This window comes from Vespa velutina, chromosome 4, assembly GCF_912470025.1.
Source record: "Vespa velutina chromosome 4, iVesVel2.1, whole genome shotgun sequence".
Lineage (NCBI taxonomy): Eukaryota > Metazoa > Arthropoda > Insecta > Hymenoptera > Vespidae > Vespa > Vespa velutina.
The window spans coordinates 7,892,424-7,919,343 of NC_062191.1; the positions used below are offsets into that span (position 1 = coordinate 7,892,424).

Consider the following 26,920-nt stretch of genomic DNA (forward strand, 5'->3'; position numbering starts at 1 on the left):
AATAGTGAGTAAGCGAGAAAGAGAAAGAGAGAGAGAGAGAGAGAAAGAAAGAAAAAGTAAAAGCAAAGATAAGAGAGAAAGAGAGAGAGAGAGAGAGAGAGAGAGAAGTTGAAAATGAAAGAATGAGAGGGTGAAATAGGAAGGGAGGGAACGAAAATTAATATATAATGTAGCGTTGAAGTAGTATATGCGGTATCATAATTTCTTTTTCCACCATGCAACCAAGAACAGAATAAGGGTGGGTTCCAGTTGCTACGCCACCACTTTTTTCCTCTCTTTTATTCTCTCTTTCTCTCTCTCTCTCTCTCTTTCTCTCTCTCTCTCTCTCTCTCTCTTTCTCTCTCTCTCTCTCCCTTTCTCACTTCGCTCCTTCTCAACGCTCAATGCGAGAGTAAAACGGGTATAGTCTCGCTTTAGAGGAATATAATCGACTAAACCTATTAGCGACACACGTTCCAGCATTACCATGCCGTCTCTATATACACACACACGTATATAGTTATATATAGCTAAGTATTATCATCAAGGACGAAAGACGTTTGGATGCATCTGCCAGATATTGCTTTTGGCCTTAACGCTAAAAGATTTCCATGCAAATCGTCTTGAAAGCAACGCCTACGTTCGTTCTTTCTTCATCGTCCTTAACAACACAAACCCAAAACTACTTTTCTTTTTTATTTTTCTCTCTCTTACCACATATTTCTTCGCTTATCTCATTTTCTCAGTCATATTCTAAATGAACGATCGGCCATATTGGTGGCATAGCATTCTTGGAACTTTCGATAATATTCAATTAATTATTTCGATATTATTATCGATTGACAAATAATAAATAATAATCGAGATATTGGGATAATATCGAATCGGAATATATATATTCGTTCATTGAGATCTTATATGATTCTATTTCTTTTCCCATTGACTCCTTTCTTTCTTTTATTCTCTTTCTCTTTTTCTCATTCTTGTGCTTTCTCATTGTCATTCGGAATGCGTGGAAAGTAGGAAGAAACGAGCTTGTCTTACCTTTTCCGATAAGAAAGAGTGAGAAAGAGAGAAAAAGAGAAAAAGAGAGAGAGAGATAGAGAGAAAGAGAGAGAGAATAGTTCATCATTGATTTATATAATCTGTACGATTCATTAACGACAAATTCTGTATATCCCGAACCAATTCCACGATGGCGCAATCAAGGTGGCATCGAGAAAGGCATTTCTCGCCCTCGACTCAAACTACCAACAAGTATTTCAATATCCGCTCCAATATATTCCTATCGACCCTATAAGCGTATGTGCGGTTATATTGGATTTTCCATCTGCCCCTCGCGACTCCTTTCTCTCTCTCTCTCTCTCTCTCTCTCTCTCTCTCCCTCCCTCTCTCTCCCTCTCTTTCTCTTCCTTTCGCTGAAATAGTGGATAAGTACGTGCCAACACAACCGTGTCCTTTGGTATATATCGATGTAAAATCTTCGATCATCTTCGTTTCATCTATTACATTGAGATTTATACATTCTAAGATGAGAAAATAAAAAGAGAAACAATTTTTGTCTGAAGTTAAAAATTAATGTAAATTGAAACTCTTTCTTTTTATTTCATTTTCTTTTGGTGAATGTTAAAGCAGAATAGTAAAATAAAATTTATAAGTGATCTTGAAAGATTTGAGAATTAATATGGAAATAATTTTATGTAGTTTATTAATAAAAAAAAAAAAAAAAAAGAAAAATGTTATTAAAAATACTGACGTATTATAGGTAAATCTTTTTTTTTTTTCTTCAAATTATTAAATTCTTCAATTTACAATAATAAAATTATATTTCAGAATACAAATAAAATTTTAATTATTTTACACATTAATGGAATTAATAACATATACAATTGATAAAGGTTTTGAATAAAATGATGATGATCGCAATATCCAGTAAAATAAATTCTTGATCAATTTATAAATAATGCCGAATGCCGTTTTACGAAGATGAAAAATTTTAAAGAGAAAGAAAAGGAAGTATCAAGAATTAGATCAATTTTGCGTGATCTGTTCGAAGATCAATCTATTTTACGTGGATCTGCATGTTTACTGTATATCTGTATATATGAAACTATTCAACCCCCGGAAAAGGGATTACGCGAAACAATTTTCAAACTCGATAATATTAATGTCTAACAATGGGCGTGCTAAATTGAAATACAGACAATTCGGCATTGTCCCGATCACCCTTCTCATACAACCGTAGGAGAGAGTGCGCGCGCGTGCACAGGCGTGTACGCGACGTATTCATGTACAAATCGCCTACTAATCTCCGTTTCATTGATGTGTCCGCATTACTCTCTCTCTCTCTCTCTCTCTCTCTCTCTCTCTCTCTCTCTTTCTCTTCTCTTCTCTTCTCTTCTCTTCTCTTCACTTCTCTTCTCTTCACTTCTCTTCACTATATCCTAGTATAATTGTATTGAAAGAGACGAGTGCACGTTCAAGGGTGAGTGTGAGAGTGCGGTGATGGTAGTGGTAGCGATACTGATGGGTAGAGGTGGAGGAGGCGAAGGCATGAGAAACGACATATAAACGAAATATTAATTAAATTGGCGAATATCTCTGTCCCTTCCTGCTTTCTCTATCTTTCCATTTATTTGTCCTATGTATCTCACTCCGTACCATTCCCCTTCTTTTTATACTCTACCTCGACGCACATTCTTGTTTTTTTTTCTTCTTTCCCTTTGTCGCTTATTTATTATGCATTTTACGCATCGCATATTAATAATATGTATGTATGTATATATGTATGCATGTATGTATGTATATATGCAAGTATGCATGCATATGTATATGTATAATATACACCGAGATATAATTTTGTCTGTGTACTCGATAGAACTAATTTCAATCAGTTATCTCTTTTTTCTGTTTTTTTTTTTTCTTTTTTTTTTGGAAATAATTAGACTCTTTAGATAATTAAAGAGAGTATAAAAAGAAGATAAATTTTCTATGTTTTCTAATAATTTAAATCGCTCTTTATAGTCACGTAGTATTGTTCCTCGATAAGTAAAGGATATAAAAAGAAAGAAAGAAAAAAAAAAAAATGATGAAGGTAGTCCTACCGGGTATTGTAATGTAAGTAATAGGAAGGGAGACAAAGGGAACGAAATACTGTCGGGGTGTCACCCTGGCAAACACTCCGGTAGACCACCGCGTCTAAACCCAAAGACGACGAAGAGAGAGTTTAAACTTTTAAGGAAAGTCTTCACTTTTGTCCCGTCGAAAGTTTTTCAAATTATGGCCGTGGTGCGGAGGTTGGTCGGATAAAGTCCCGAGATTTATATCTCTCCTTGCCAAGGTTATGAAGTTGAACTTTCTGCCAGCGAAGGAACGGAAGCGAGGAAGTAATAGGGAATTTTCGCGCGGAGCTTGTACTATAATTAAGCCGCTTTTCTAATGGAGATCGATGGGTAAATTAGCACAAACTTTGCTCCGCCACAAACATATTTCCTTATTTCTTTATCGCTCACGCCATTAGAGTTAGAGATTTTCTTTTCTTTTTTTTTTGCGAAGAAAACGATAAGCATCGTTCGTTCGTTCGTTCGTTCGTTGTAATTAATTGATACGATTATTGTAGAAAAGAAAAGGATCCAACTTTATTTTAATTTTGAAAAATCATCCTTTCTACGTGAATTTTAAAAAGATATTATTTTCAGTAAATTGTCAATATAATTTTGTACTAATCCAAACAATTATTTTTTTTTAAATAATTTATATATATTATATAGAATCTTACTTATTTGATCACCGAGAACATTTGGTTTTTACTGATGAAGTGGCGCTACTTTAATAATCTGTGAAAAGTATTCAAAACTTACCATATACGTAAATAACTTACCGATCAAGTACAGACATCAATATTATTTAGATGACTGTACTGCCATCTGACGTTTTAAATGTGAATAAATTTAATACATTAAAAATAACTACAATCGGTATTTAGATTTCGTTTAAATTATTATCAATATTATTTTTAATATCTCATAAATATTTTCTAAAATTCATTTTCAATTAAACTTTTAATTCTTATGTTATTGTTATTAATTAAAACTTTTTGTCATTTGTTATTGTTATTAATTAAAACTTTTTAATATTATCGAATGTTACCAAGTTATCATGTAGAAATTTGATTACAATATGGCGATAATATCAGCACCATCTATTACCAAGCTAGTTGCAGTTTAAAGATTTATGTTGCACAAGTTTGGCTTCCTTGAAGTTTGACATTTGGTCAGCCTGCATGTACGTGTCCCTTCATATCCCGCTCTATCACGCGTCTGTAACGGAGTGATATGAAAGCTGTTTGACGAGTCCTCAATCTTACCGAACCATTAAATTTCACGTTCGGAGTCATGGAAGACGTTTTTCAAAACGGTAATTATTGTAACGAGGCGAATGCAAATATGAGCACTTCGGAGGCATCAAAAGAGGTACACGTATATTTTTAGCATGTATATGTGCATATTACATTTTACTCCAACAAATCTATGTGTAAAATCAATACGTTCATTACCCTTCGTTCCACATAGAATATAAACGTGTTATGTTTATTGATTGTATATATATATATATATATACGATATCAATTTTGTCGATAGTCAACTTCTTTCGGATATTATGGTGTTTTAAAAGATATTCATTGTGAAATACTTTGAATTTTTAAGTATATTATTAAATATTTTCGATTTATTTTTATAAAATTTAATTATATAATTTCATTATCTATTGAACGAAATTAATTGAATAATACAAATTAAAATAAATTGAATAATATAAATTGTTTATATGAAATTATGTTATTTTAGGATTCCTTATTGGATCATATGGAAATTTCAATAGTTGAGGCTGAAAAACGATCTAATGGACCATTAAATTTAAGAGAATTCTATACTGTATACCTTGTTGAAACTAAGTATGTATGAGGTTATTTATTTTGACAATGAAATCATATGTATTATAAAATATGTTTATGGTAAAAGATGAATGCATTTTACAGAGTTACAGATCTTGATTTTAAGGGTGCTCTAAGCATCACAAGTTCATTATGGAGACGTTATACTGATTTTGAATTATTAAGAACATACTTAGACATTGCATATCCGTATATTGTATTACCACCATTGCCAGAAAAAAGAGTATTATATGCATGGCAGAAAGTTACAACAGATACTTTTGATCCAGATTTTGTAGATCGACGAAGAGCAGGATTAGAGGTACAACGCTTATAATTCTAATTAATGTTGTTATTTTTTATTTTTTAATAAAATTTTCTTACTTTTCTAATTATGTATAGAATTTCTTGCTAAGAGTAGCATCACATCCTGTACTTTCTCAAAATGAACACTTCATGGGATTTTTACAACAAAAAGAAGGCTGGAGGGAACATATTCAAGAGATAAGTAAGTAACAAATTACTTTTATTGTTAAAATTACTTTTATATTTGCCACGTTGTTAAGCATAATCTATTTTTATTTTGTAGGTTATTTACGTTTAGCAGAGTCCAAGTTAAAAGCTCTCAGTGTAGCTGTTCGTTTAAGAAAACCAGATAAAAGATTTGAAACATTAAAGAATTATGGAATTGAACTTCAGGTAAATTTTGATTGAGTTCAAATATTACAAATTCATCAAAATATAATAATTCTAAGAGTATATAATATTTTTTTAGAACAATCTCTGCAATCTTCTTAGAGTACGAGCTCGTCTTGTGGAAAAACAATACAGTTTATATAAATTACATGCTAATTATGGCCGTGTGTTTAGTGAATGGAGCGCTATAGAGAAAGAAATGGGAGATGGTTTACAGGTAATAATAATTTAATATACATTTATGATATCTTATTGCTCTTAAAATTTTTAAACAGATGCTGTCATGCACCTACAATATGAAAATGTATTAAAAATAATTAGATTATTGTAAGCACACTGCATTACAGCATATTTTCTTAGAAATCAGGACATTACTTGGACTCATTAGCAGCTACAATTGATACGACACTTGAAGAAGAAGAACTTATAGCGGATCAATTGAAGGAATGGCTCTTTGGAGCTTCAGCTTTACAAGCTGTTGTTAGACGAAGAGAAGCTTTACAGGTAGCTAGAGATGAAGCACAGGATGCATTGATAGCTGCGTGCGAACAAAAAGACAGAGTGATACAAGGTACTTTTTATAAAATTGTAAATATATATTTGTTAGAGCATACAATATTTTAGTGTCTTACGAGAATATATGAATATAATATACATGAAAAATATATAGGAAAAGCAGGATTAATGTCCCGACTATTTGGATCTGTCGATACTGAAGAAGTACGAGAGTTAAAAATTCTTCGATTGGAGCATAGAATTACACAACAGAATGATATCGTTAAACAAGTCGATGAGGATTTAAAGTATATACATATATATATATATATATTTTTTTTTTTTTTTCATTTATCAATTAATAATTCGTAATTTATACAATAAAATAATTTTTATTATACATATGTGCAGATCCTTTTCTAACAAGGCTATGATAGATATAGATAGATTTCAACATCAAAAGGTCATCGATTTGAAAGAAACTTTGGCAGCTTACTGTGTTCTACAATTTAAACTAGCTAGAAAGGTAAAAGTTCTATCTGTATAAAATGTTATGTATATATCAAAGAAAGTTCATAATATTCATTTGTAAATTTATATATCAATTACTTAATACTATCATTATCATTAATTGCAGAGTCTTCAAACTTGGCAGCATATTAAGGAATGTCTTGAAAGTATACCGTAAATATACCGTAAGTAAAAATAATTTCAAAATGCGATTTCTAATCGATGTGAAAAAAATAATCATTCCAAATTTTTCGCGCGATCTATATATATATATACATACACATATATATATATATATATATATATATATATATATATATATATATACATATATATATATGTATATGTATATGTATATATATTTCTATATTTATGAATTCACTGAACTGTACGCTTATTAATATTATTAATATATAAGAATTTTTTTATCATTAATTTAATCCCATATGGGTGTGTGCGCATGCGTTATTTTGTACGCACACACACATATATGTATGTATACTATTACCATCGCGTTTAGGTGTATAAATTTATTGTACAATGTTATTTCGTATTTATATGCATTTAGTCGAACGTGACGTATTCGTTAATCGATACGCAAAAAAGATATTATTATATTAAGACGACATATTTTAATCAGGTTAAATATGTGAAAACATTATCACATTTGATAGTACATTTACTTATAGAATTTTGCAAATTACATTCTTTTTCTTTGATATTACATGACACCAAATTTATCAATATTTTTTTTTTTTTGTTTATTTTCTTTTTTCTTTTCTTTTTTCTTTTTGTCTTTTTTTTTTATTTTATCGTATTTTCTCTAAAAATGTTCAAAGAAAAGGCTTCGTTTGTGCTTTATCTACTATAAAATAATCATTTAATTAAATTCGTGCACGTTCAATATCACCGTATATTCGTATCTTTCGTTATATTTCTGATATACAAACAAACTTTGTTGTATTTAACATAGAAAATAATTCCAAATCTCTATATATCATTGTTTTCTTAAAAGGTAAATGTTACTCATTTTACTAAGTGTATTTTTACAAGTTCAATATGTAACCTCCAGTGCTTTAAGTAAGTAAACGGTGCCTGATTGAAATGAATTATTTTATACAAAAAAAAAAAAAAAAAAAAAAAAAAAAAAATGAAAAATAAATAAATAAATAAATAAATAATAACAAATCTACGTTCATGGATTTGATCGTTTCTATTATAAATTCAGAAAAAATCTTTTTGATGTTTGTCTCCATCAGGCATCGTACGACAATCTCCTATACATATGTCACAATGTTTCGAACCTTTATTGTCATTGAATATATACATATATATGACCTATAGAGGAAGAGTACCACAAGAATAATGCTTTTATTCATTTATTAAACATGCCTTTATTTATCCTTTCGTTATGAATTTTTTTTAATATTCACGTATAAAAAGAATTTTTATATCTTTTTTAGTTTCATGCGAAATAAATATGTTTTGTTTCAGTCTTATATATATACATAAAAAAAAAAAAAAAAAAATAATAATAATAATAATAATAATCTCGAAGCTCATTATTATATGTTAGAGTTTTTCATTTTAATCACAAGAATAGAGATTTATTTTTCCTTTTTTTTTTTCGTTTTCTTCTTTTTTTCTTTCTTCTATGACACTATGATCTTTGTACAATATAATCGGCTTGTTCTTAAGCATTATATGGTGTAATGTTTGTTAGATGGCAAATGATGAACGTATTTAGTTAATTAGTTAAAGAACGTAATTAGTTAACGTAATATTTTTTTTTCCTTGACGTATTCTTTGCCTCAGCCGTGTATTGTCAACGACAATTTTCTTTTCCTTTTTCTTTTTTCTTTCTTTGTTTTTTTTTTTTTTCACACGCTAAACTATATTCAATGAAGGAAAGGAAAATGCCAGAGATCTAGAACATTTTAAAACGTATGATTATATATTTACATTAAAAATATTAATTTTTATACATATCCTTAGATTCTTAGTTGACATTAATTTTATAAAAATTATTTTCTTTCATGATTATTTACAATATACGAATAAAAACAGTAGAAAGAGATAGATAGATAGATAGATAGATAGATAGATAGATAGATAGATAGAGAGAGAGAGAGAGAGAGAGAGAGAGAGAGAGAGAGAGAGAGAGAGAGAGAGAGAGAGAGAGAAATCATTTTTATTGACAAGAAAAAAAATTATTTATGAAAAATCTTCGTAAATTAATATTATATTACGTGTATACATTTACAATATAATGTATGATTTATAAAGATAATAACATATCCATGTTGAGCTTTAAATGTGAATATAGAGATTAGAACGAACGTAAAGAAAAATACGAAAGTTGCTTTAAAGCTGATCGATTTTCTTTCCTTAGCTATTAAAAAAAAAAAACTTATTATAATTTCGTGTTCATAGTTCGAGAATGCTCAATCTTTAGAACGATGACGCAATTATTGAATATTGAAACTAAAGTTCATTACAAATCATATCTCAAATGTTATTAATTAGCGTTAATAATCTTTTCGATAAGATATTGTTTCATTTTTATCTTTATATTATATTCCTACACCTAATGATAAATCTTTATCACGTATTTTCTAACTATCACAGCGAGTAATTGTCATTCCAAGAATTTTTGCTTTTACAGAATTTCTTTAGAAAACATTCGCAAGATTAATTTATTATCAGTGATTTTAATTATATTATTATTATTATTATTAGATTTAAAATTGACATTATACCGATTGAAGTTTATTATTTTTCTCAAGTCTTCTTTTAGAGAACAAAATTATAGAGATATTTATTTGCAGGGTTTCATTATTAATGTTCTATACGTATTGAGAATTTGTAGTCGGGAAATGAATGTGAATTTTTATTGAACGCGTATTTACATTCTACGATCCTTGCTCGTTGCCCTCGTGTATATTCCACAACGTCATTGAAAATTCGCACTGGTGATTGTCATTGTGAACATTCGATGCGTTGTCGTCACGTGACAATGAATAATTTGACCTTCGACGTGTAAATTTTAAATGTTTCAAACCAGGCAGCCATTTAAAAAAACGTCGCCATTTGTTTTCTGGACCATCGACTTTTGTGACCTTAAGAATTGTATATCTCGTTGATTCAGATCGTCTAAGTTCGCTATTAGATCGATCATCGTACGATTTATTCTCAGAGGAAGAACATTTTTCTTCTATTCTAATCATTTTCGAATTTTTCGTTTCTCGTTTCGTCTTCTCGTTCACGTACAACTCCGTTGTTTGTTCCAATGGCTTTTCTAAGATGGCCGATGATTGAAAAGAACGACGTGGACTATCATCCCGTGCCGAATTTCCAGAACACTCGGTACTATCCTGCACCATGCCTGTTCCCGTTGTTGTTGCTATTTTAGAACCTATTGTCCTTTGTTGCGAACGGGATAGATTCGAGTAAAAACGCTGATTTTGTCTAAGAGTAGACATCCTGCAGCTCTTCGATAACGTTTCCTGTTGGAGAACGAAATTTTTATATTATTTTATTTTTCATAAGACTCGTAGATCTATTTGAAATTATTGGAAATGCGATAAATAATATTACGATGTATCATATTATGTTCTAATGAAATTTTAATGGAAGAATATAATAGTATCTAATTCAAGAAAAATAAAATCTGACAAGATTTAATAATCTGATCGAATTGTTAAGAAATAATGAACATTTTTTAACGAACTTTCTCATATTCTGAATTGATCAATATTTAATTAAAGTTTCATGTAATCGAGTTTATCTCTGGTACGTTGTATATCTCTTCGTAACATTCACATATTTGATTTTCGATATAGACAGAAAGTTTCCAATAATTCCATTCGGTAAATAACGTATATATATTTCCATAAATCGTTTTCATAAATCGCGCGTAAATCATAAAATTCTATCGATATATGTATAGAATAGGAGTTATTGAAAGAAAACAAGAGAAAAGTTTTATTGATCCGTCAGAGTTGAATGAATGTAAATCATATGTGCGGATTATTGTCAGAACTTTCTTCAGGCTTTATATAATATATCCGTAAATTCGATATTCCGATTTACAAGTTATCCATTCAAATTACGAACAATATCTTGATAGATTAAACTGTTAAAAATATTGACAACCATTCGATTACGATTATCGTGTTTTATTTGAATAATCGGAACGGTGTATAAAATCGCGCTTTTTTTTTCTTTCCTTTTATTTCTTCTTTATCTTCATGAAACAACTTACATCACTTTTATTCCCATAGAATCCTAGACCATACATCATCCAACTTAAAGTAAAAGAAACTTTATTCTAATGAAAAAGTATGCCGATATAAGAATCGTTTAGCCGTCTACATTTCCTCCCCTCCTCTCTTTCTCTCTCTCTCTCTCTCTCCCTCTCTCTGTCTGTCTTGTTTTGTTCAATACATTTTTCTCTTACTTCGTACTTTCGTACTTTTTATTACAATCTATTTGGGAAAACAGTCAAGCAACTTAAAAACTTTGTAACAATGTAACTTTGAGTATTATTACGAAAAACAATTCAATTTTATTTGATATGATCGATCATTTAAGATGGTTAGCGAAAGAAAAAGAGAAATAAACCAATGAACGATTTTACGATGATTCTTTTACTCACCATGAAAGCCGTTCGAAATTTATTCGACATGATGTTATAAAGAATCGGATTGATAGTTGTGGAGACGTAATACAGGACTCCAGACACGTAGGTCATCAATAGATAAAGAGACTCTATCCATCTACTGTAAGATGTGAAATGGTCCTCGCTGTTGGTACCATAAATGGCGATCAATCGTTGAACGTGAAATGGCGCCCAGCAGATGAAGAATGCGACGACAACAGCAACTAAAATCATGCAAAAGGATGCACTCATATAAAATATATATCAATTTTCTTTTTGAGAAGATAAATTTTAATTTTTCTTTTTGCTTCTTTTTTTATTTTTTTATTTTTTTTTATTTTTTTTTTTTTTTATTTTTTTATTTTTATAATAAGAAAGCGTTGTTTGAAATTTAGGGGAAAATATCATACGTCGAGTCCTTCGATTTGTTAATTATTTGACGTACAAATAAAATGAAACTCTCAGTGTTTTAAAAAAAAATATTATTCAGTATCTAAACGAATTTAATTGACGTAAAACTTTCGTAGTTTAAGAGACAAGTCAATGTTTATAATGACATACGACATATCTGACATCTTTGGCATACGTCTTTATATGTCAAAGGATTAATAAATAAAATATTTCAGTTTTTTCTCTAATATTAAATTCCAAACGATTCTATTAAATCACTAACTCGTGGAGAATATTTGATTATGTGTGATCAATAAATCAAGTGTGTAATTCGAAACATAGTTCCATATTGTTATTCATCTCAACGTAATTATAATGAATTACGAAATCTCTTAAGTTATTCTATTGATATTGATGTAAATGAAAGATTTTTCACAAATAAGTTAGAACGATGTGTAAATAAGATTAAATTAATAATATTACGTATCAAGCGTCAAAGAAAATTGTTAAGGTAAGTATAAAACTTGTTTGTTTCTAACAAAAGTATTTCACAATTTTTTCAAGTTAATTATTTTTTTGTCGCATTTTTTTGAAATATATAATTGTATTATGTCAGAATATAATTAAATATAATTACATAGCTATTTAAATATAGAAATAATACCAAAGACACATTACTAATGAATATATCTTATCTGTGAAGTATTAATATAGGAGTTAGCAATTGTAAAAGTAGTTTAAATTAAAAAAAAAAAAAAAAAAAAAAAAAATGAAAATTAACAATTATCAAAAGTAACAAAACAAATAAGAGATTAAATTTTATCAAATTGTTGACTTAAACTATTTTCTGAATAACGATGATATAGTATTTTATTATCATCATCAATGTAAAAATAGATAGGAAAGTAGTAGATTTTTTAAGTGAATTTGCATTTTGCTACGAACAAAGAAAACAGAAAAAGAAAAACAACAACAGGATAAAGAAGTCAACAACATGGAGAACATCACGATAATCGCGATGCTGCTACTACAACTTGCTTTATGAGTTTTGATGAGTAATTCGCGAATTATTCATTGCTGTTTTCATAAACGTTGCCGTCAACGTTTTTTGAGAATTTAATAAGAAATTCTTACCACGGTCGTTTTTCCCTTTTTTCATTCGTTATACGGCTTCCTTTACGCCGGCCAGTCAAATATCATACAAATCAAGGCTAAACTTCCCTTTGACCTTATCTCACCTTTGCACTCTCTCCTCCTTTTCCAAACAATGCTCACATTTCCGATATGGAAATCGAGCTCTCGGTTTAATTCTACTTGTTCTACTTTTACGATTACAACCGATACGAGATTGAACTTTTTATTTTTTATTTTATTTATTACATTAATCTGTTTGTTGTTCTTTCCTTTTAATTGTCATTTAATGGAAAATAATACGTTGATATTTTAACATAGAAATAAAATGGGATAGAAATATTGGACATCTTTGAATACTTTTTCGATGAATCTTTGTATAAAAATTAAACCGATAGTTTCTCTTGATTTTTAATGATAATCAATATTGTCGAATATTTGTTTCTTAATGAATTTTTCAACGATAATGAGATACTTAGAACAAAGATTTTATTTGTTTGTACGTTTTCAATTAATTTCCATTTAATAACATTATGTTATTTCAATGGTTATTAATAATTGATTTTTCTTGGATAATATCTTTGGATTTTAATAAATTTATTTAACGTTAATAAGCTGTTAGATAAGCTTTATTAATATTTATTCATTAATTATAACAAAATTTATAACCTATTTATTAAATATCTTTTTGTAACATATTCTTATTACTTTTATAATGACGTTCTTATAATTCCTTCAATAACAACAACAAATACTATACAAATTAATAAATAATATTCTATACGTAATAAAAGAATTATTAAAGTTGTTAATAATTCTTATTAACAAATAATTCTTATTAAGTTGTAAATAATATTTATTAACAAAAAATAATATAACTTCGAATATAGAATATAGATGAAATCTACTTTTCTTTTAATCTGAAATTTTGTGGAATGAGATTGTTTTTATCTACAAGCAAGTAACATTGTAGAGAAATAAATCCATATGATTCGAAAGAAAGAAAAAAGAAAGAAAAAAATAACGAAATGAAAAACGCAGTATATAAAGTACGTATTTAGAGTTTTAATTTAAACTCGTCGCGATTTTGATGTATCTTATGACAGGATAATAAAATCGAGAGAAAGAGGAAGAAAAATTTTCATGTTTGTTTCTACCATAATTCGGATCGATCGTCGCAGCTTTTATTGTCAAAATAATTCAATTGGGATTATTTGAGATTATTTTATATACATTGGGATTATTTTCAAATGGATCGAAGAAAAAAACGTGATGTTCGTTGTTATGATTTTTTTTTTTTTTTAATCCGTATTCTCCATACTCCCTATATCAGTATTCTTACATCAGTATTTAACATCATCGAATTTATGCATATTGCGAGTAATTCAACTTTTTTCTGCTAATTTTCCTTGAAATATGGACGGTTATTTTTTTTTTATTGTTTCTCATTGAAAACATTTTTGAAATGTTTTTGATTGAAAATATTTTTATAAATAAGTGGAACCGTCAATCGCTCAAGAAAAAATGTATGCACATTAATTGTGTTATGTTACATAAATGTTGGAAAAAATATATGCAATATTAATTCTTAAAAATATATATAAGTATTATATATAGTATATAAAATATATATATATAATATATATAATAATATATAATTAAAATATATACTATATGCTCTCTAATACGAGTACATAATAGTATTTAATTTATAATAGTATATGCACTTGCGAAAAAAAATATAATCGTGAATATGTAGTCTACCTTGAACCATTCATCTCTTCCCTTTCAAATATTTTTCTAACGTCAATAAAAAAAAAAAAGAAAAAAGATATGGCTCGTTACAGTTGTGTGAATCACCAGATGTTTTTTCAAAGTACCTCACGAATTAAACATTTTGCACTATTGTACCTTAATACTTTTTTTATTTAGAATGGCATGAAATCAATTTATACAAAAAAAAAAAAAAAAAACATTGTAGAGTTCCATTTAAAAAAACAAATCGCACTACACGATGATAGAGCTTCATAACTAATATAAAATTTTTTTCTACAATTTTTTCCTATCGTCCATTCCACCCAGTTATTAGTCAACTCAAATTATATACAGGGTGTCTCAGATTTTAATGGCCAAACTTTGTCAATATATTTCATAACTCTAAATAATAAAAAATGTTAATGATCCTAACAAATCATGCAGTAGAACATTTAAAAAATGGAAGACGGTTTTATTTTTTACGTGATAAATTCAAGAAATTATTTTCAGCGCGTAAAAAAGGAAAGGTCAACAACAGTCATCTCGCGATTCTTGTGAACGAAGATTGACGAAAAAGTTATACAGAAAAGAAGAAGAAAAAAATGAAATTATAAGACAGAGCATTCTTCGTGACTGGAATATCCATGTACTTGATAAGGAGCTGTATCTATATCATTTATATTCGTGTTATAACATTTTTTTGTCGCCAACTGCTGTTTTCGGCTGCTTCACTCAACAAAATGATATAATTTATTCTAAAGCTCGGCCGTCAAAAACTTCCAAGATATGTGTTCCTATATACATGCGCATAATATTACCGGGGTTTTTTTTCCATTCTCTTCAAAAAAAAAAAAAAGGAAAAAATAAAAAAAAAACAGAATTTTATATACTAACGCTAAAGTATACTAGCAAGGACTTTGTGCAGAATAATATGATTATTTTTCGAAGGAGAGTTGTAAGAATAAAGACAGAGTATTTTATATTTAAAAATATATAATATGCACGTTGCATGATAAATCATATTTTACATACAATTAGTTACAACTAAATGTTCACGTAATATATTTTATTAAAAAGTAAACCTTGGAGGAAAAAATTATATTTTATATTTTCATCTTATTTTTTTCATAAGAAATCACCTCATTTGTCACGTTATTCGCCCAGACACTGTATAAAAAATCGTGAATAAAATTAAACGAATTATAAATTTTACATATCATTATAAATAATTCAACACAAATAACAAATTAATAAATCGTGACTATTATGCATTTTTGATTTCTCTCTCTCTCTCTCTCTCTCTCTCTCTCTTTCTATTTCTTTTTCTCTTTCTCTCTCTTTGTTACTCTTCTTTTGATAGTCATAGAGTAAAAAATATTAAAAACGTAACAAAAAATATTTATTCGTTCATCTTCTTCAGAAGAGTTTCAGAATTCATTGATCCCTAAAAAATTTCAAAATCGTCGTTATCTTGCTACTAGGTTTGAAAAAGTTTGATTTCCATCCCCTTTTTTTGCATCGGCCTTTCATTGTCACAGAACTTATTGTAAACCAATTCTATTGAATTACATTATTTAAATCCATTCTCATAACTATAGGTACAACAAGTTACGCAAATCGGCGCTTCGAATTATATTTACGTAATATGTAATAATATCTGTTTATATTTTTAAAAGAATATCTGTATTGAAAACATTAGGACGGCTTTTCCCATTTCCATTTTACGCAACAATAACAATGATTGCGTTCAACGTTTTTATTTAGAGAAAATGTAGAAAAAATGCATAAGAAAAATAAAGTAAGAAACAAAGAGATTGCACTTGAACAAATTTGCGTTTACTGATTGAATTCCGATAAGATTCACGATATTTTTCCTATTTATCCTGACATTTTTAACTATCAGCTCTATACTTTTCGAGAGATAAAAAGAGATACACACAGACAGAAAGAGAGAGAGAGAGAGAGAGAGAGAGAAAAAGAGAAATAAAGGAAAAGAGAGAGGGAGAGAATTCATAAACATTATATATAAACATATAAATAAATATATTAGGTGGACCGGAATGTAATGTCGTTTCTGCGCATGTTGATATTTAATTGTGATTAAAAATAAAAACTTGTTAAAAATTTATTCGTTTGAATTTAATTTAAGAAAGCGACATTACTTTCCGGTCCCCCTAATATATATATATATATATATATATAATATTTATACACATATAAATCATATATTAATATAAATATTTATTAAAAATATTCATAACATATGAAAAACAGGAATCGACTAATCCCAGGTAAAAAAGAAATATATTACAAGTTTGGGTTGTAATGTTTTGTCAAGTTAAATCGCCTCGGCGTAATTATAATGGTAAGCTAATTAAAACAATAACGCCTTTCCGTTAATGTTAATTAACTAGGCACGCTAAATAGAAATTGCTTAACAGCAAAATTTTAATGCTTCTCAACAAATTCGAAATGTGATGAGGAAAGAAAAAAAAATGCATTGATTATTTACACGTAAATTCCTTTTAACGCGAATTCGATGATTCGCTGAATATTATGTACCAAATCTACAGATTATTCGATATTACATATTTGATATTACATAGGTATTAACATGTAGATATTTGATGAATATGTATATAATAATCTGTAGGGGAATTTAAAAATTTCTTTCGGAAAAATTCTCACGTTGCTCGATTGAAATGTTAACGTTTAATTAAATGGGAAATTATGAAAAAAATTGTATAATTAGATAAAGCGGGTTTCGATAATAATTATTTTCTATAGATTAAAATTAAATCTTTAGTACGTATAAATGATATTAATGAATTAAGATATTGATACTTTTTTAATAAAATATTACATAGTATTATTAGTAAATTATATATTATATAGTTTATTATTAAAAATTATATATATATATATATTATTTTTTTGATATATATTATTTATATTTTATTATTTATAAAATTGTTCTTTTTATTATCTTGAAAATATTTATCTTATAACTTGAGATAAATATTTGTTTCGATTGATATCTAAATATTCAAATAACTAATATATTTTTGAGTTTATGATTTTAATAGAGAATTTTTTCAACTGTACTCCTATATATTTTTTGTATAAAGCGAGAGTATATACTGCCAAGTATACGCAGTATTTGTCGTATCTCACGAGGATGATTTCACTACCACCGCTGTTATCACTGTCAGTATTATCTGGAAAATTTATATTTTTAGAGTTTTCATTTAGTATATCATTGCCATAAACGCCACTTGTATTATGACATTCCGCAAACATTTAATAAATTACTTTTATTTTGTCTTACATCATCATTTATAGTTAATAATAATTTATCAGATATTTAAATCATATAGTTGTTTGAATATGTAATTTATTATAAATTGAAAAATGTTCTTTTGATTATCTTCATAACCATTCAAGGTGTAACAATGATTTTGTAATTATTGAACTTTTTTTACTATTATATATATATATATATATATATATACTTACAAACAAAAAATGACGTTAAAATTAAAGAAAAATGAAAGTCTCGATTTTCTATATTTTCTTTCTTCTTTTTTTATTCTTCTTTTTTCTTTTTAATTTTTCTTTCCAATATAAATAAAATTAATTAATTTGAAATTGTTCTTGGACGTTTGAATCGGACGAGGAATAAATTAAAAAAAGAACAACAATAAATGAGAAAATGAAAAAGATAAACAAAATAAAATTCATGATATTGACATTCACTTTTTTCAGTAATTATTAAGACGATTTTTATTCCTTATCACAAAACAATTAAATATTACGGATTTGTTAGCATACATATATATTAAAAAAACGAATGAGATCTTTGACGCATTTATCGACTTCGTGGTCGTTAATTTTTTTGTTACATACAACTATATAATTACTTTTGCAATGAAAAAATATTTCTATTGTCCTTTTTTTTTGATAAAAGTGATTATATCTTTCTTTATAAACACATTAATCTATTCAGTAGAGAAATGATCGATGAATACAAATGTACGAAATTTATTTTAATTAAAAATAAAATGTTACGAAAGAAGACGGAAATTTTTGGTGAATTATTCAGTTATAAAAAGAATCGATAAGTAAACTTTTTTAGTAAGAGTAAAGAACAAATGATTTATTTTTTTCTTTTTATCAATCATAAAAGCATTTGAAATTTTCATAATTGATTAATTCGTTTTCTCCATTTAACGGCTTAATATTCTAGAAAGACAATTTTAATCTTTTTTAATCAGTATTGAAATTCTAAAAAAAAAACAATTGTTTCAAACCTATATAATTAAATTTTTTCTTAATCTGTAAAAAAAAAAAAATAAATTTGTTCGTATAATAGTTCGTAAAAAAAAGATTATACAGTATGAACCATTGATATAATTTATTCCAATCTAACTTTAATTTAGCATATATTAAATGTATAAGAAAAAAAAAAAACAGTTTTATATAATTCCATTGAAATAAAAGAGAGATTATAAAATATAAAAAAGAATAGACTGAATGAAAAATAGTTCAATGGGAATCGTACAAATGAAAGTGTCCTTTTTAAGCCACATTAGAAAAAAAAAATGTCGAGATCGATTGTTCCAGATAAAACGTTACTTTCTTTTCTTTTCTTTTTTTTTTGGGTCGTCGTCCGCAGGTCTAACCCACGTACGTGTAAGAACTCTAATATCAAAGGATCGACATTTTTCTTTCTCCTTTTTTTTCTTTTCGTTTTCTATCGTCGACATTTTTTTCTCCCCTTATCCTTTGTCAACGAAGCCTTTCTTTGAGTTTTTTGACTCGTATGAATGCCCTGTTTACAGGGAGAACAAGAAAATAAATTTGAATTGCAAAATTTAAGGTAAAACGATGTTTGACGATTATTTGAAATTTCGTGATAAGATTAGAAATTGCTGAATTTAATTTTCTATATCGTGAATTGTTTATTTTTTCAAATTATATTTCTTTTCTATTGTAAAAATATATATTACGTATTTTAATTATGGATTGATTAATAAGTAATATTGGAATTATCGATATTTTATATATTTAACTGAATTTTTTATATATTAAATTAATCTTATCTAAGATAGTAACATCAATAATATTTTTTACTGAAAATTCTAGCATTAGTTTTTCAGTCAACCCAATACTATACTATTATATGTGTGTATGTATTATTTGTATGATATATTTTATATGATATATTTATATGATATATTTTATTATATCGTTTTTATATTTTTAGATATAAAATATTGAAAATTTTAACATTATTTATTAACAAATTCAGTGCATGGAATTAAAAATAAAAATTATGCGCTCCCATAAACTTACTATATTCACTTATTTTTTATTCTTCATCATGTTATTAAGAATGTAAAGGAATTTTCTAAAAATTAAATATAAAACTTATTGAAGAAATATTTTTAATGAACAGAATACTATTACAATGTGCGTTATAATTATCATATTAAATCAATCGTATAACTCTTTTTCATAACTTTTAGATCGACTAGAATATTCTCTTATCAACAAGAAGAACGAAGGAAGTTATTTGTAAGAATTAGAAATCAATATCGATGCGTCTTCGTCCGTCATTTGACGCCATCGAATATAATACTTCTTGTTATTTTTTTTTTCTCTTCATGACGTGGTAATTATTAATCGTAAGAGATCGCGATCATGTTAGGAAACTTTGACCGATCGATGTCGACCATTCCATAGAATATTTACTCTTCGGTGTACATATTTACGCTTCATCGACTAGAACTACTAGGGGTACCAATGTAAAAACATTAATGAAACAAAAATAATGTTCCGAGTTTTTCTTCAGAAAGGAAAGACCATATTAATCTTTTTTAGGAACCACTCTTCCCCCTCCCTATAATAATAGGATTAACCCTTAAATGTACATGCTTGTGAAATTTCAACATATATTATATATTCAAAATATACTAATATTGTATTCTGTCAACTGTATTTGATCAATCTTTAATACATCCACAAATTATAAGTTTTGAGTTCTCCATAACTATAATTTTGAATTTTAGAAAATTTCTAAAATATTATGCTTTAAATCATATTTGAAAAATATCCATATTAATATGTCTCAACGAAGACATTAATAAAAATAGAAAGAAAAAGAATATTCAGGATTTATCTTAAGAAATTCATTTCGACAAATATCAATAGTAGTTAATAATATTTGGTTGTCAAGAAATATTACCAAATATTTCCTCGGCGATATTAAAATACGTTTCAAATAAATCTTAATTATCATATCCTTAGATTTCTTATAATATTGCACATGAACAGCGATGTCCAGTGGTAAGGATGATTAGTTTAAATGATTACGTCATGTAATCGAATGAAATCATGTTGATAGATTAATATAAACCCGTCATAGGATAAAGAAATAGGTTAATTTAGAGAAAGAATCTTATACATTTAATTCTTGTATTTTCATCCGTAGAAATGTCAAGTCGTAAGAATAAATCGATCAATATTGTGAGCCCATTAATGGGTCAAACAAGTTCCTTTGTCGTTAGATACTTTTGTACACACACACACACACACACACACGCGCGTATATATATATATATATATATATATATGTCTAATATAACTATGTATGAAACTTTGCTCACAATTGAATCCTATTACATGTATAAGGGCAAAAGTGGAAGAGGTGAAACCATTTAACTCTTTATCTATCTCTATCTTATTCGCTTTGACAACGAGCATATAACCTAATCAATAATTTAATCAATCAAATCTATAGCAGTGAGACCGTTGTCCTTTATGCACGCGTGTAATTATTTTTTATGAAGAAGAACAAAACGATCTTTGACCCTTCATCCTTGACCTTTGACCATCACGCATTAATCTTCTAAAAAAAAACTGACTTTTCATTTAATAAATTTTTCGAATTCCAGTAGATTAATTATTTAATTAGAAATGTTAGGAAGATAAAAGCAATATAAAAAAAAAAAGAAATTACAATAAGAAGATCGAATATTCAAATTTTCATGTATTATAAATGCATTCAATGATTGTTCATAGTACAGGATAAAAAAATAAAAAAATATGTTCATTTATAATTCAGTTTAAAAAAAAAAATTTGAAATTCCTGAGACTTGTTTTACATTTTTATTTTTAAATTCTTACTTTCTTTCTTCTGTTCTTTCTTCAACTACGATGTTGTTTTTTTTTCCCACGCGAAAATAATCGAAATATGTGATATATTTAAAAATAGTTTGTATTTATGTATGTATGTATATATGTATGTATGTATATATATATATATATACATAAATTATTTGTTGTTATACTAAATTGACACATTTTTTTTTGTTAAGTATGTTATTTTTCACAGATTTTTTGATGAATGAAAAATTGGTAAGAAATATTTCCGAATTACATTTACTTGCATATTTGAAAGGAAGAGAGAAAGACAGAAAGAAAAAGAGAGAGAGAGAGAGAGAGACAAAAAGTGTATAAATATCTTCCTTTCTTTTCCAGTTTACTCCAAATTCCCATAAGTTTATTTTCATTTTGTCCGCTCGTTTCGTAACTTCGAAAGTATCGATCGATGATCTAGCAATGAGTAAATTCCGGTTATGTCGACATTATTATTACAACAAAATGTGAATTTGTTTCGAAGGTTACGTAATTGATTGGATTCCTTGAAGGAAATGAAATCTCAAGGTATTAAATGGACGACCAAGCCATAGAAATAATTCGTCTCGATATATCGAAATGAACTCGAGTATTACTCAAACGGTATCGATATAACACAAAAATAATATACGTAACACGTAAATCATGAACATTGCACACATTGGTATGTCAATTTAATTTGATCAGGTGCAAATTGGAGATAGACTAAACGGTCGATTTGGAATCTGACCGTATTTAATTTAATTAAAATGATTTATATGTTAATTAAAACAAATAACAAAAGAACAAGTAAATTCATATATTTATGTATATACGTACGAACAATTCAAAGCAAATTCAAGCAAGATGACGTCAAAATGGATTTTTAAGGAGAAAATTTATCGTCCGTAGGCGAATTAGGTTTCAAATTCTCATTAAATACCCATTTTCGATAAGTCGAATTTCAAATTTCTTTTTTTCAATTGAAACCAATGATGACGAAATTAAGACGTTAACACTGAGATCGATAGATATCTAATAACTGTCAAAAGTTTTTCTAAATAAAAGATGCAAGATAACTCGTTATTATACTTTTTATATCACATATTACTCTTCTTAAGAGATATGTTTAATGTTGTTGGAAACTCAGTAAAAACAGAAAATTTTTGAAACGTTTTAAATAGTTCTCAAGATTGATTTCTGGTCATTGATGATTTCAACAGCATTCCACATGTTATTATAATCGTGTAGGGAGAAAGAAAGAACGGGAAAGAGAGAGAGAGAGAGAGAGAGAGAGAGAGAGAGAGAGAGAGAGAGAGAGAGAGAGAGAGAGAGAGAGTGAGAAAGAGAGAGAGAGGGAAAGAGATCACAGGCTTTGAATAACTTAAATTTATTTTGATAGATTCATGTTAGCGTTTCGAATCGAGCTTAAAAAACATTGGATATTAAGTTTTATTTTTGTTGACGAAACTGAGAGAAATCTTATCTTCTCGACCTTAATAAACGACAAGCTAATCTTATAAAGCAATTGACGAATTCATTTATTGCTTTCAAAACATGTAAAAAAAGCAAAAAACGAGTGCGCGAGTTTATTGATATATAATTTACAAATACATCTTTTATCTATTTTTATCGATAGCTATATGTATTATAAACAAACAAAAAAATAAATAAATAAATAAATAGAAAGATGCGGATGGAAACAAACTTTGATAATATGAAAATGATCGAATTGAATAATTCAGTCGAATTGAGTTGAGACAATTTAAAAATATTTGTAATGAAGCAAGAATCATGATAAGAATACGTCTATAAATATTTTTGTGAGATAATAAATTCTTACAAAAATAAAATAAGATGTTTTCTCTCATTCCTTTTTACACAATATTACTACAAGTATTTATCATTAGCCATGTTTCGTAAATATGAATGAGATTCAAGAAGTAGAAAATTTAGCTTCATGATTAAAAACAAAATTAATACTCTATAACGTCATGTAACTTTCAAAACATTTATATGGATTTTTAAAGATTTTATTTGATTTGTTTACTAAAAAATTAATTTTTTAGTCATATTCAAAGGTTAATTTGCTAATTATATGTGAAACTTATAGTATAATTATATTATTCTTTTTGTTCACATAGAATAAATTGTATAACGTAAAATTTATAATGCAACTATTTATTATATACTATAAATGTTATACAATTTTATTCTCTTATAAGTTTAACATTATTTATAAATAAATATATATATATATATATACATATTATTTTTATTATATTTTTATATATATTTTTATTAAAGAGAAAAAAGAAAAATATTTTGATTATAAAAGAATTAAGAAATTAAAGTCGAATCAAGAAATAAAATAAACAAAAGGAAAGACTTACCGAGCATCTTAAGAACTTTCCTGGAATTTTTCCCAGGATAATGCCTGCAGCTTCTTTGTGACTCTCCATTTCCAGGTTTTCTTCTCATCATGTTCGATTTTCTTAACTTGAGACCAATAAGAATATATAGAACAGTGATAAGACTCATGGGTACGATAAAGAAGAGGAAAGTCGACATCTCGAAGGAATGTTTTATTATAATTCGTTTCACCGTACACATAACTATCTCTTGTTTTGATCCATGACGAACGACACCAAATTGTAGGGCTTGAGGTAATGCAAAGGATAATGCAACCAACCAAATTACGAGGATTAATTTAACAGCACGTGATAACTTTGACATAGTCTGTGATAGAAATGGATGACAAATAGCAACGTATCTTTCGACGGTGAATGCCGTGATAGTTAATACAGAGGCATTTGTCGATGTTTCTGCGGCCAAGCCACGTATAACACAAAATCCTTCGCCAAAAATATAGGAATACTTGCACCATACCAAATAAATTTCAGCAGGTAAACCCGATATTAGAAGCAACAAGTCCGATACGGCTAAACTAAAGAGATAATAATTCGTTGCTGTGTGCATCGACTTGTTGCGTGCAATCACTATACATGTACTTATATTACCGATCGTACCAGTAATGAATATTGATGCATAGATTATCGTGACAGGTATCACTATGTATAAAGAATCCCTTCGAGCTACCATCGAATAATTCTCTTCGGTTAGTATCGTTGAAGTCGTATGATTATGATAACACGATTCACCATTCAATTGCGGAAGAATATTTTCTTTCAGCGTCGAGTAAACCGAACTCGTTGGCTCTATTAAATTCGCTGACAGAGTACTCTCCATCGTTATTTCTCTCGTTTCTATTGGCTATCATACCATTAAAATCGAATTCCTTTTTCTTTCTAGTTTCTCTTTCAAGAACATTCTTTGATTGTTTTTTTTCTCTCCGCTTTCTTTTTTTTCCCCTTTCTTTCTTTTTTTCTTTTTTATGAAAATTTTAAGTAGATTACGTGGAACGTTTAATTTCACTCATTATTTCATTCAATTGTGAAGTCAAACATAATTTTTCTGCAAAATAAATGGAATTTAATCGTTTAAGATCATATAAAAACTGAGAGGATTCCTCTGTTATTTTTCTTCTATTTCCTTTTAATTGATCTTGCACACACGTAATCGTCAAATATACGTAGGACAGGTACGAAAAAAAAAAGAATTTAACTTATTTGCGTTCGAATTGATTTTGATATCCACGTAATCCTGAATAACACATGAAAAAATTAAATGAGAAAATGAAAATAAAGAAGGAAAAAATAAAGGACTATGAGTCTATTCGAAACATTTTTATCTTCTTCTTCTTCTTCTTCTTTTTCTTCCTTTTGTTCCACTTTAAATTTAAGAGAACAACCAATACTAAAATAAAATAAAAATAAAGAGAAGAAATGAAGGATGATTTCTTGTTTTTCTTTCTATTCTTCCTTTTCTTATTGTTTCTCTACAAATTTCTTCAATTTTAAAGTATACTCGAACAGAATAAAAAATAAGAAAAGATAAAGTTAAAAAAAAAATTGAATGAATTTACTTCTTCCTCTTCTCCTTTCTTCTTCTTCTTTTTTACAATTTGATTTCGTACACACGTGATTCTCGAAGGGATACGCGTAGAAATAAGAGAAAGAGAGGAAAAACTATGACCGTTTTATCGCACACGAGCCGTCACGGTTGCCGCACGAATCGCGACTGCGATGCGAAACAGCCGCGAAGAGGAAGAAACCGGCCGGCACTCTCTGCGTCGTCTCTGACCATCCGTTCAGGCCGTCGTCCTCACGAATCGACTTTTCCTTTATTCTAAATAAATTGAATTTCGTCGTTGCCATTGTTGTCTACTCTCTTTTATTTTTTCTTTTTTGTGTTTACAATAACTCTCCACAAAACAGGAGAGGGAACTTTTTTTTTGTGATCTTCGATCTTTAAAAGGGAATTTTTTTTTTACGAGAGCCCTTCTTTGAGAGAAATTGATTTATTGATAAATTTTCAGGAAGGATCTCGAAAATTTTTTGACCTTTTTGCAATTAAATAATGAAACTTCGGAGATTGTATTGTGTAAATGTGTTGACTAAAATAAATTGACATCTTGTAGATTGGATGTTGTGCATTGAGACGGCTATCATACGCGGTATTTAAATATATGTATATATGGATTTAAGTAGACAGATTAAAGATAAAAACAATATATCTTTAGGATAGAGAAAGAGAGAGAGAGAAATATTGAATTGATTTATAATTAAATGGCATTATAATACATGAGTTTACAATAAAATGACATTTATTTATGAATCAAACCAATAATTATGATATTTTTATAAAACTGTATTTTATAATGAGAAGAAATTTATTATAGGAATGAAATTTCAAATACATAAATAATGTTTTAGTTTATAAAATAATGTCTTAATCTATCATTTTTGCATGGCTATTAGATTGATTTATAATTGAGATATGTAAATAAGTAGAAATTTATTATATATATATATATATATATATATATACAACGATATGTACAAACGGTTATAAGTAAAGAATTCATTACAATAAAATAGCACTTATTTATGATTCGACCTAATATACATATATATATATATATAGAAAGAGAGAGAGAGAGAAAGAGAGATTTTTATTTTATAAAATTTGAAGAAAAAGATATAATAGAATGCTAAAAAATATAATATATAAAGAACCTTTTTGTTGAAAACTTTCAACTGAAAGCAAGTATCAGAAGGGCAAACAACAAA

General features: G+C 27.7%; 2 protein-coding genes across 2 annotated transcripts; one reads left to right on the forward strand and one right to left on the reverse strand.

The window, feature by feature from the left end:
* The first annotated feature begins 4,247 nt into the window (after positions 1–4,247).
* Positions 4,248–7,976, forward strand: LOC124948265 (sorting nexin-4-like). The gene is made up of 10 exons (XM_047491624.1): positions 4,248–4,451; positions 4,827–4,933; positions 5,018–5,234; positions 5,315–5,420; positions 5,502–5,611; positions 5,688–5,825; positions 5,969–6,179; positions 6,279–6,411; positions 6,515–6,629; positions 6,741–7,976. The coding sequence occupies exons 1-10, from the start codon at positions 4,374–4,376 to the stop codon at positions 6,789–6,791; spliced, it is 1,266 nt and encodes a 421-aa protein (XP_047347580.1). The 5' UTR covers positions 4,248–4,373; the 3' UTR covers positions 6,792–7,976.
* Positions 7,977–9,001: 1,025 nt separating this feature from the next.
* Positions 9,002–26,059, reverse strand: LOC124948580 (pyrokinin-1 receptor-like). The gene is made up of 4 exons (XM_047492387.1): positions 25,714–26,059; positions 24,122–25,391; positions 11,271–11,497; positions 9,002–10,119 (listed from the first exon to the last, which is right to left on the reverse strand). Exons 2-4 carry the CDS (start codon positions 24,975–24,977, stop codon positions 9,526–9,528), a joined length of 1,677 nt encoding a protein of 558 aa, XP_047348343.1. The 5' UTR covers positions 24,978–25,391; positions 25,714–26,059; the 3' UTR covers positions 9,002–9,525.
* Positions 26,060–26,920: the final 861 nt, after the last annotated feature.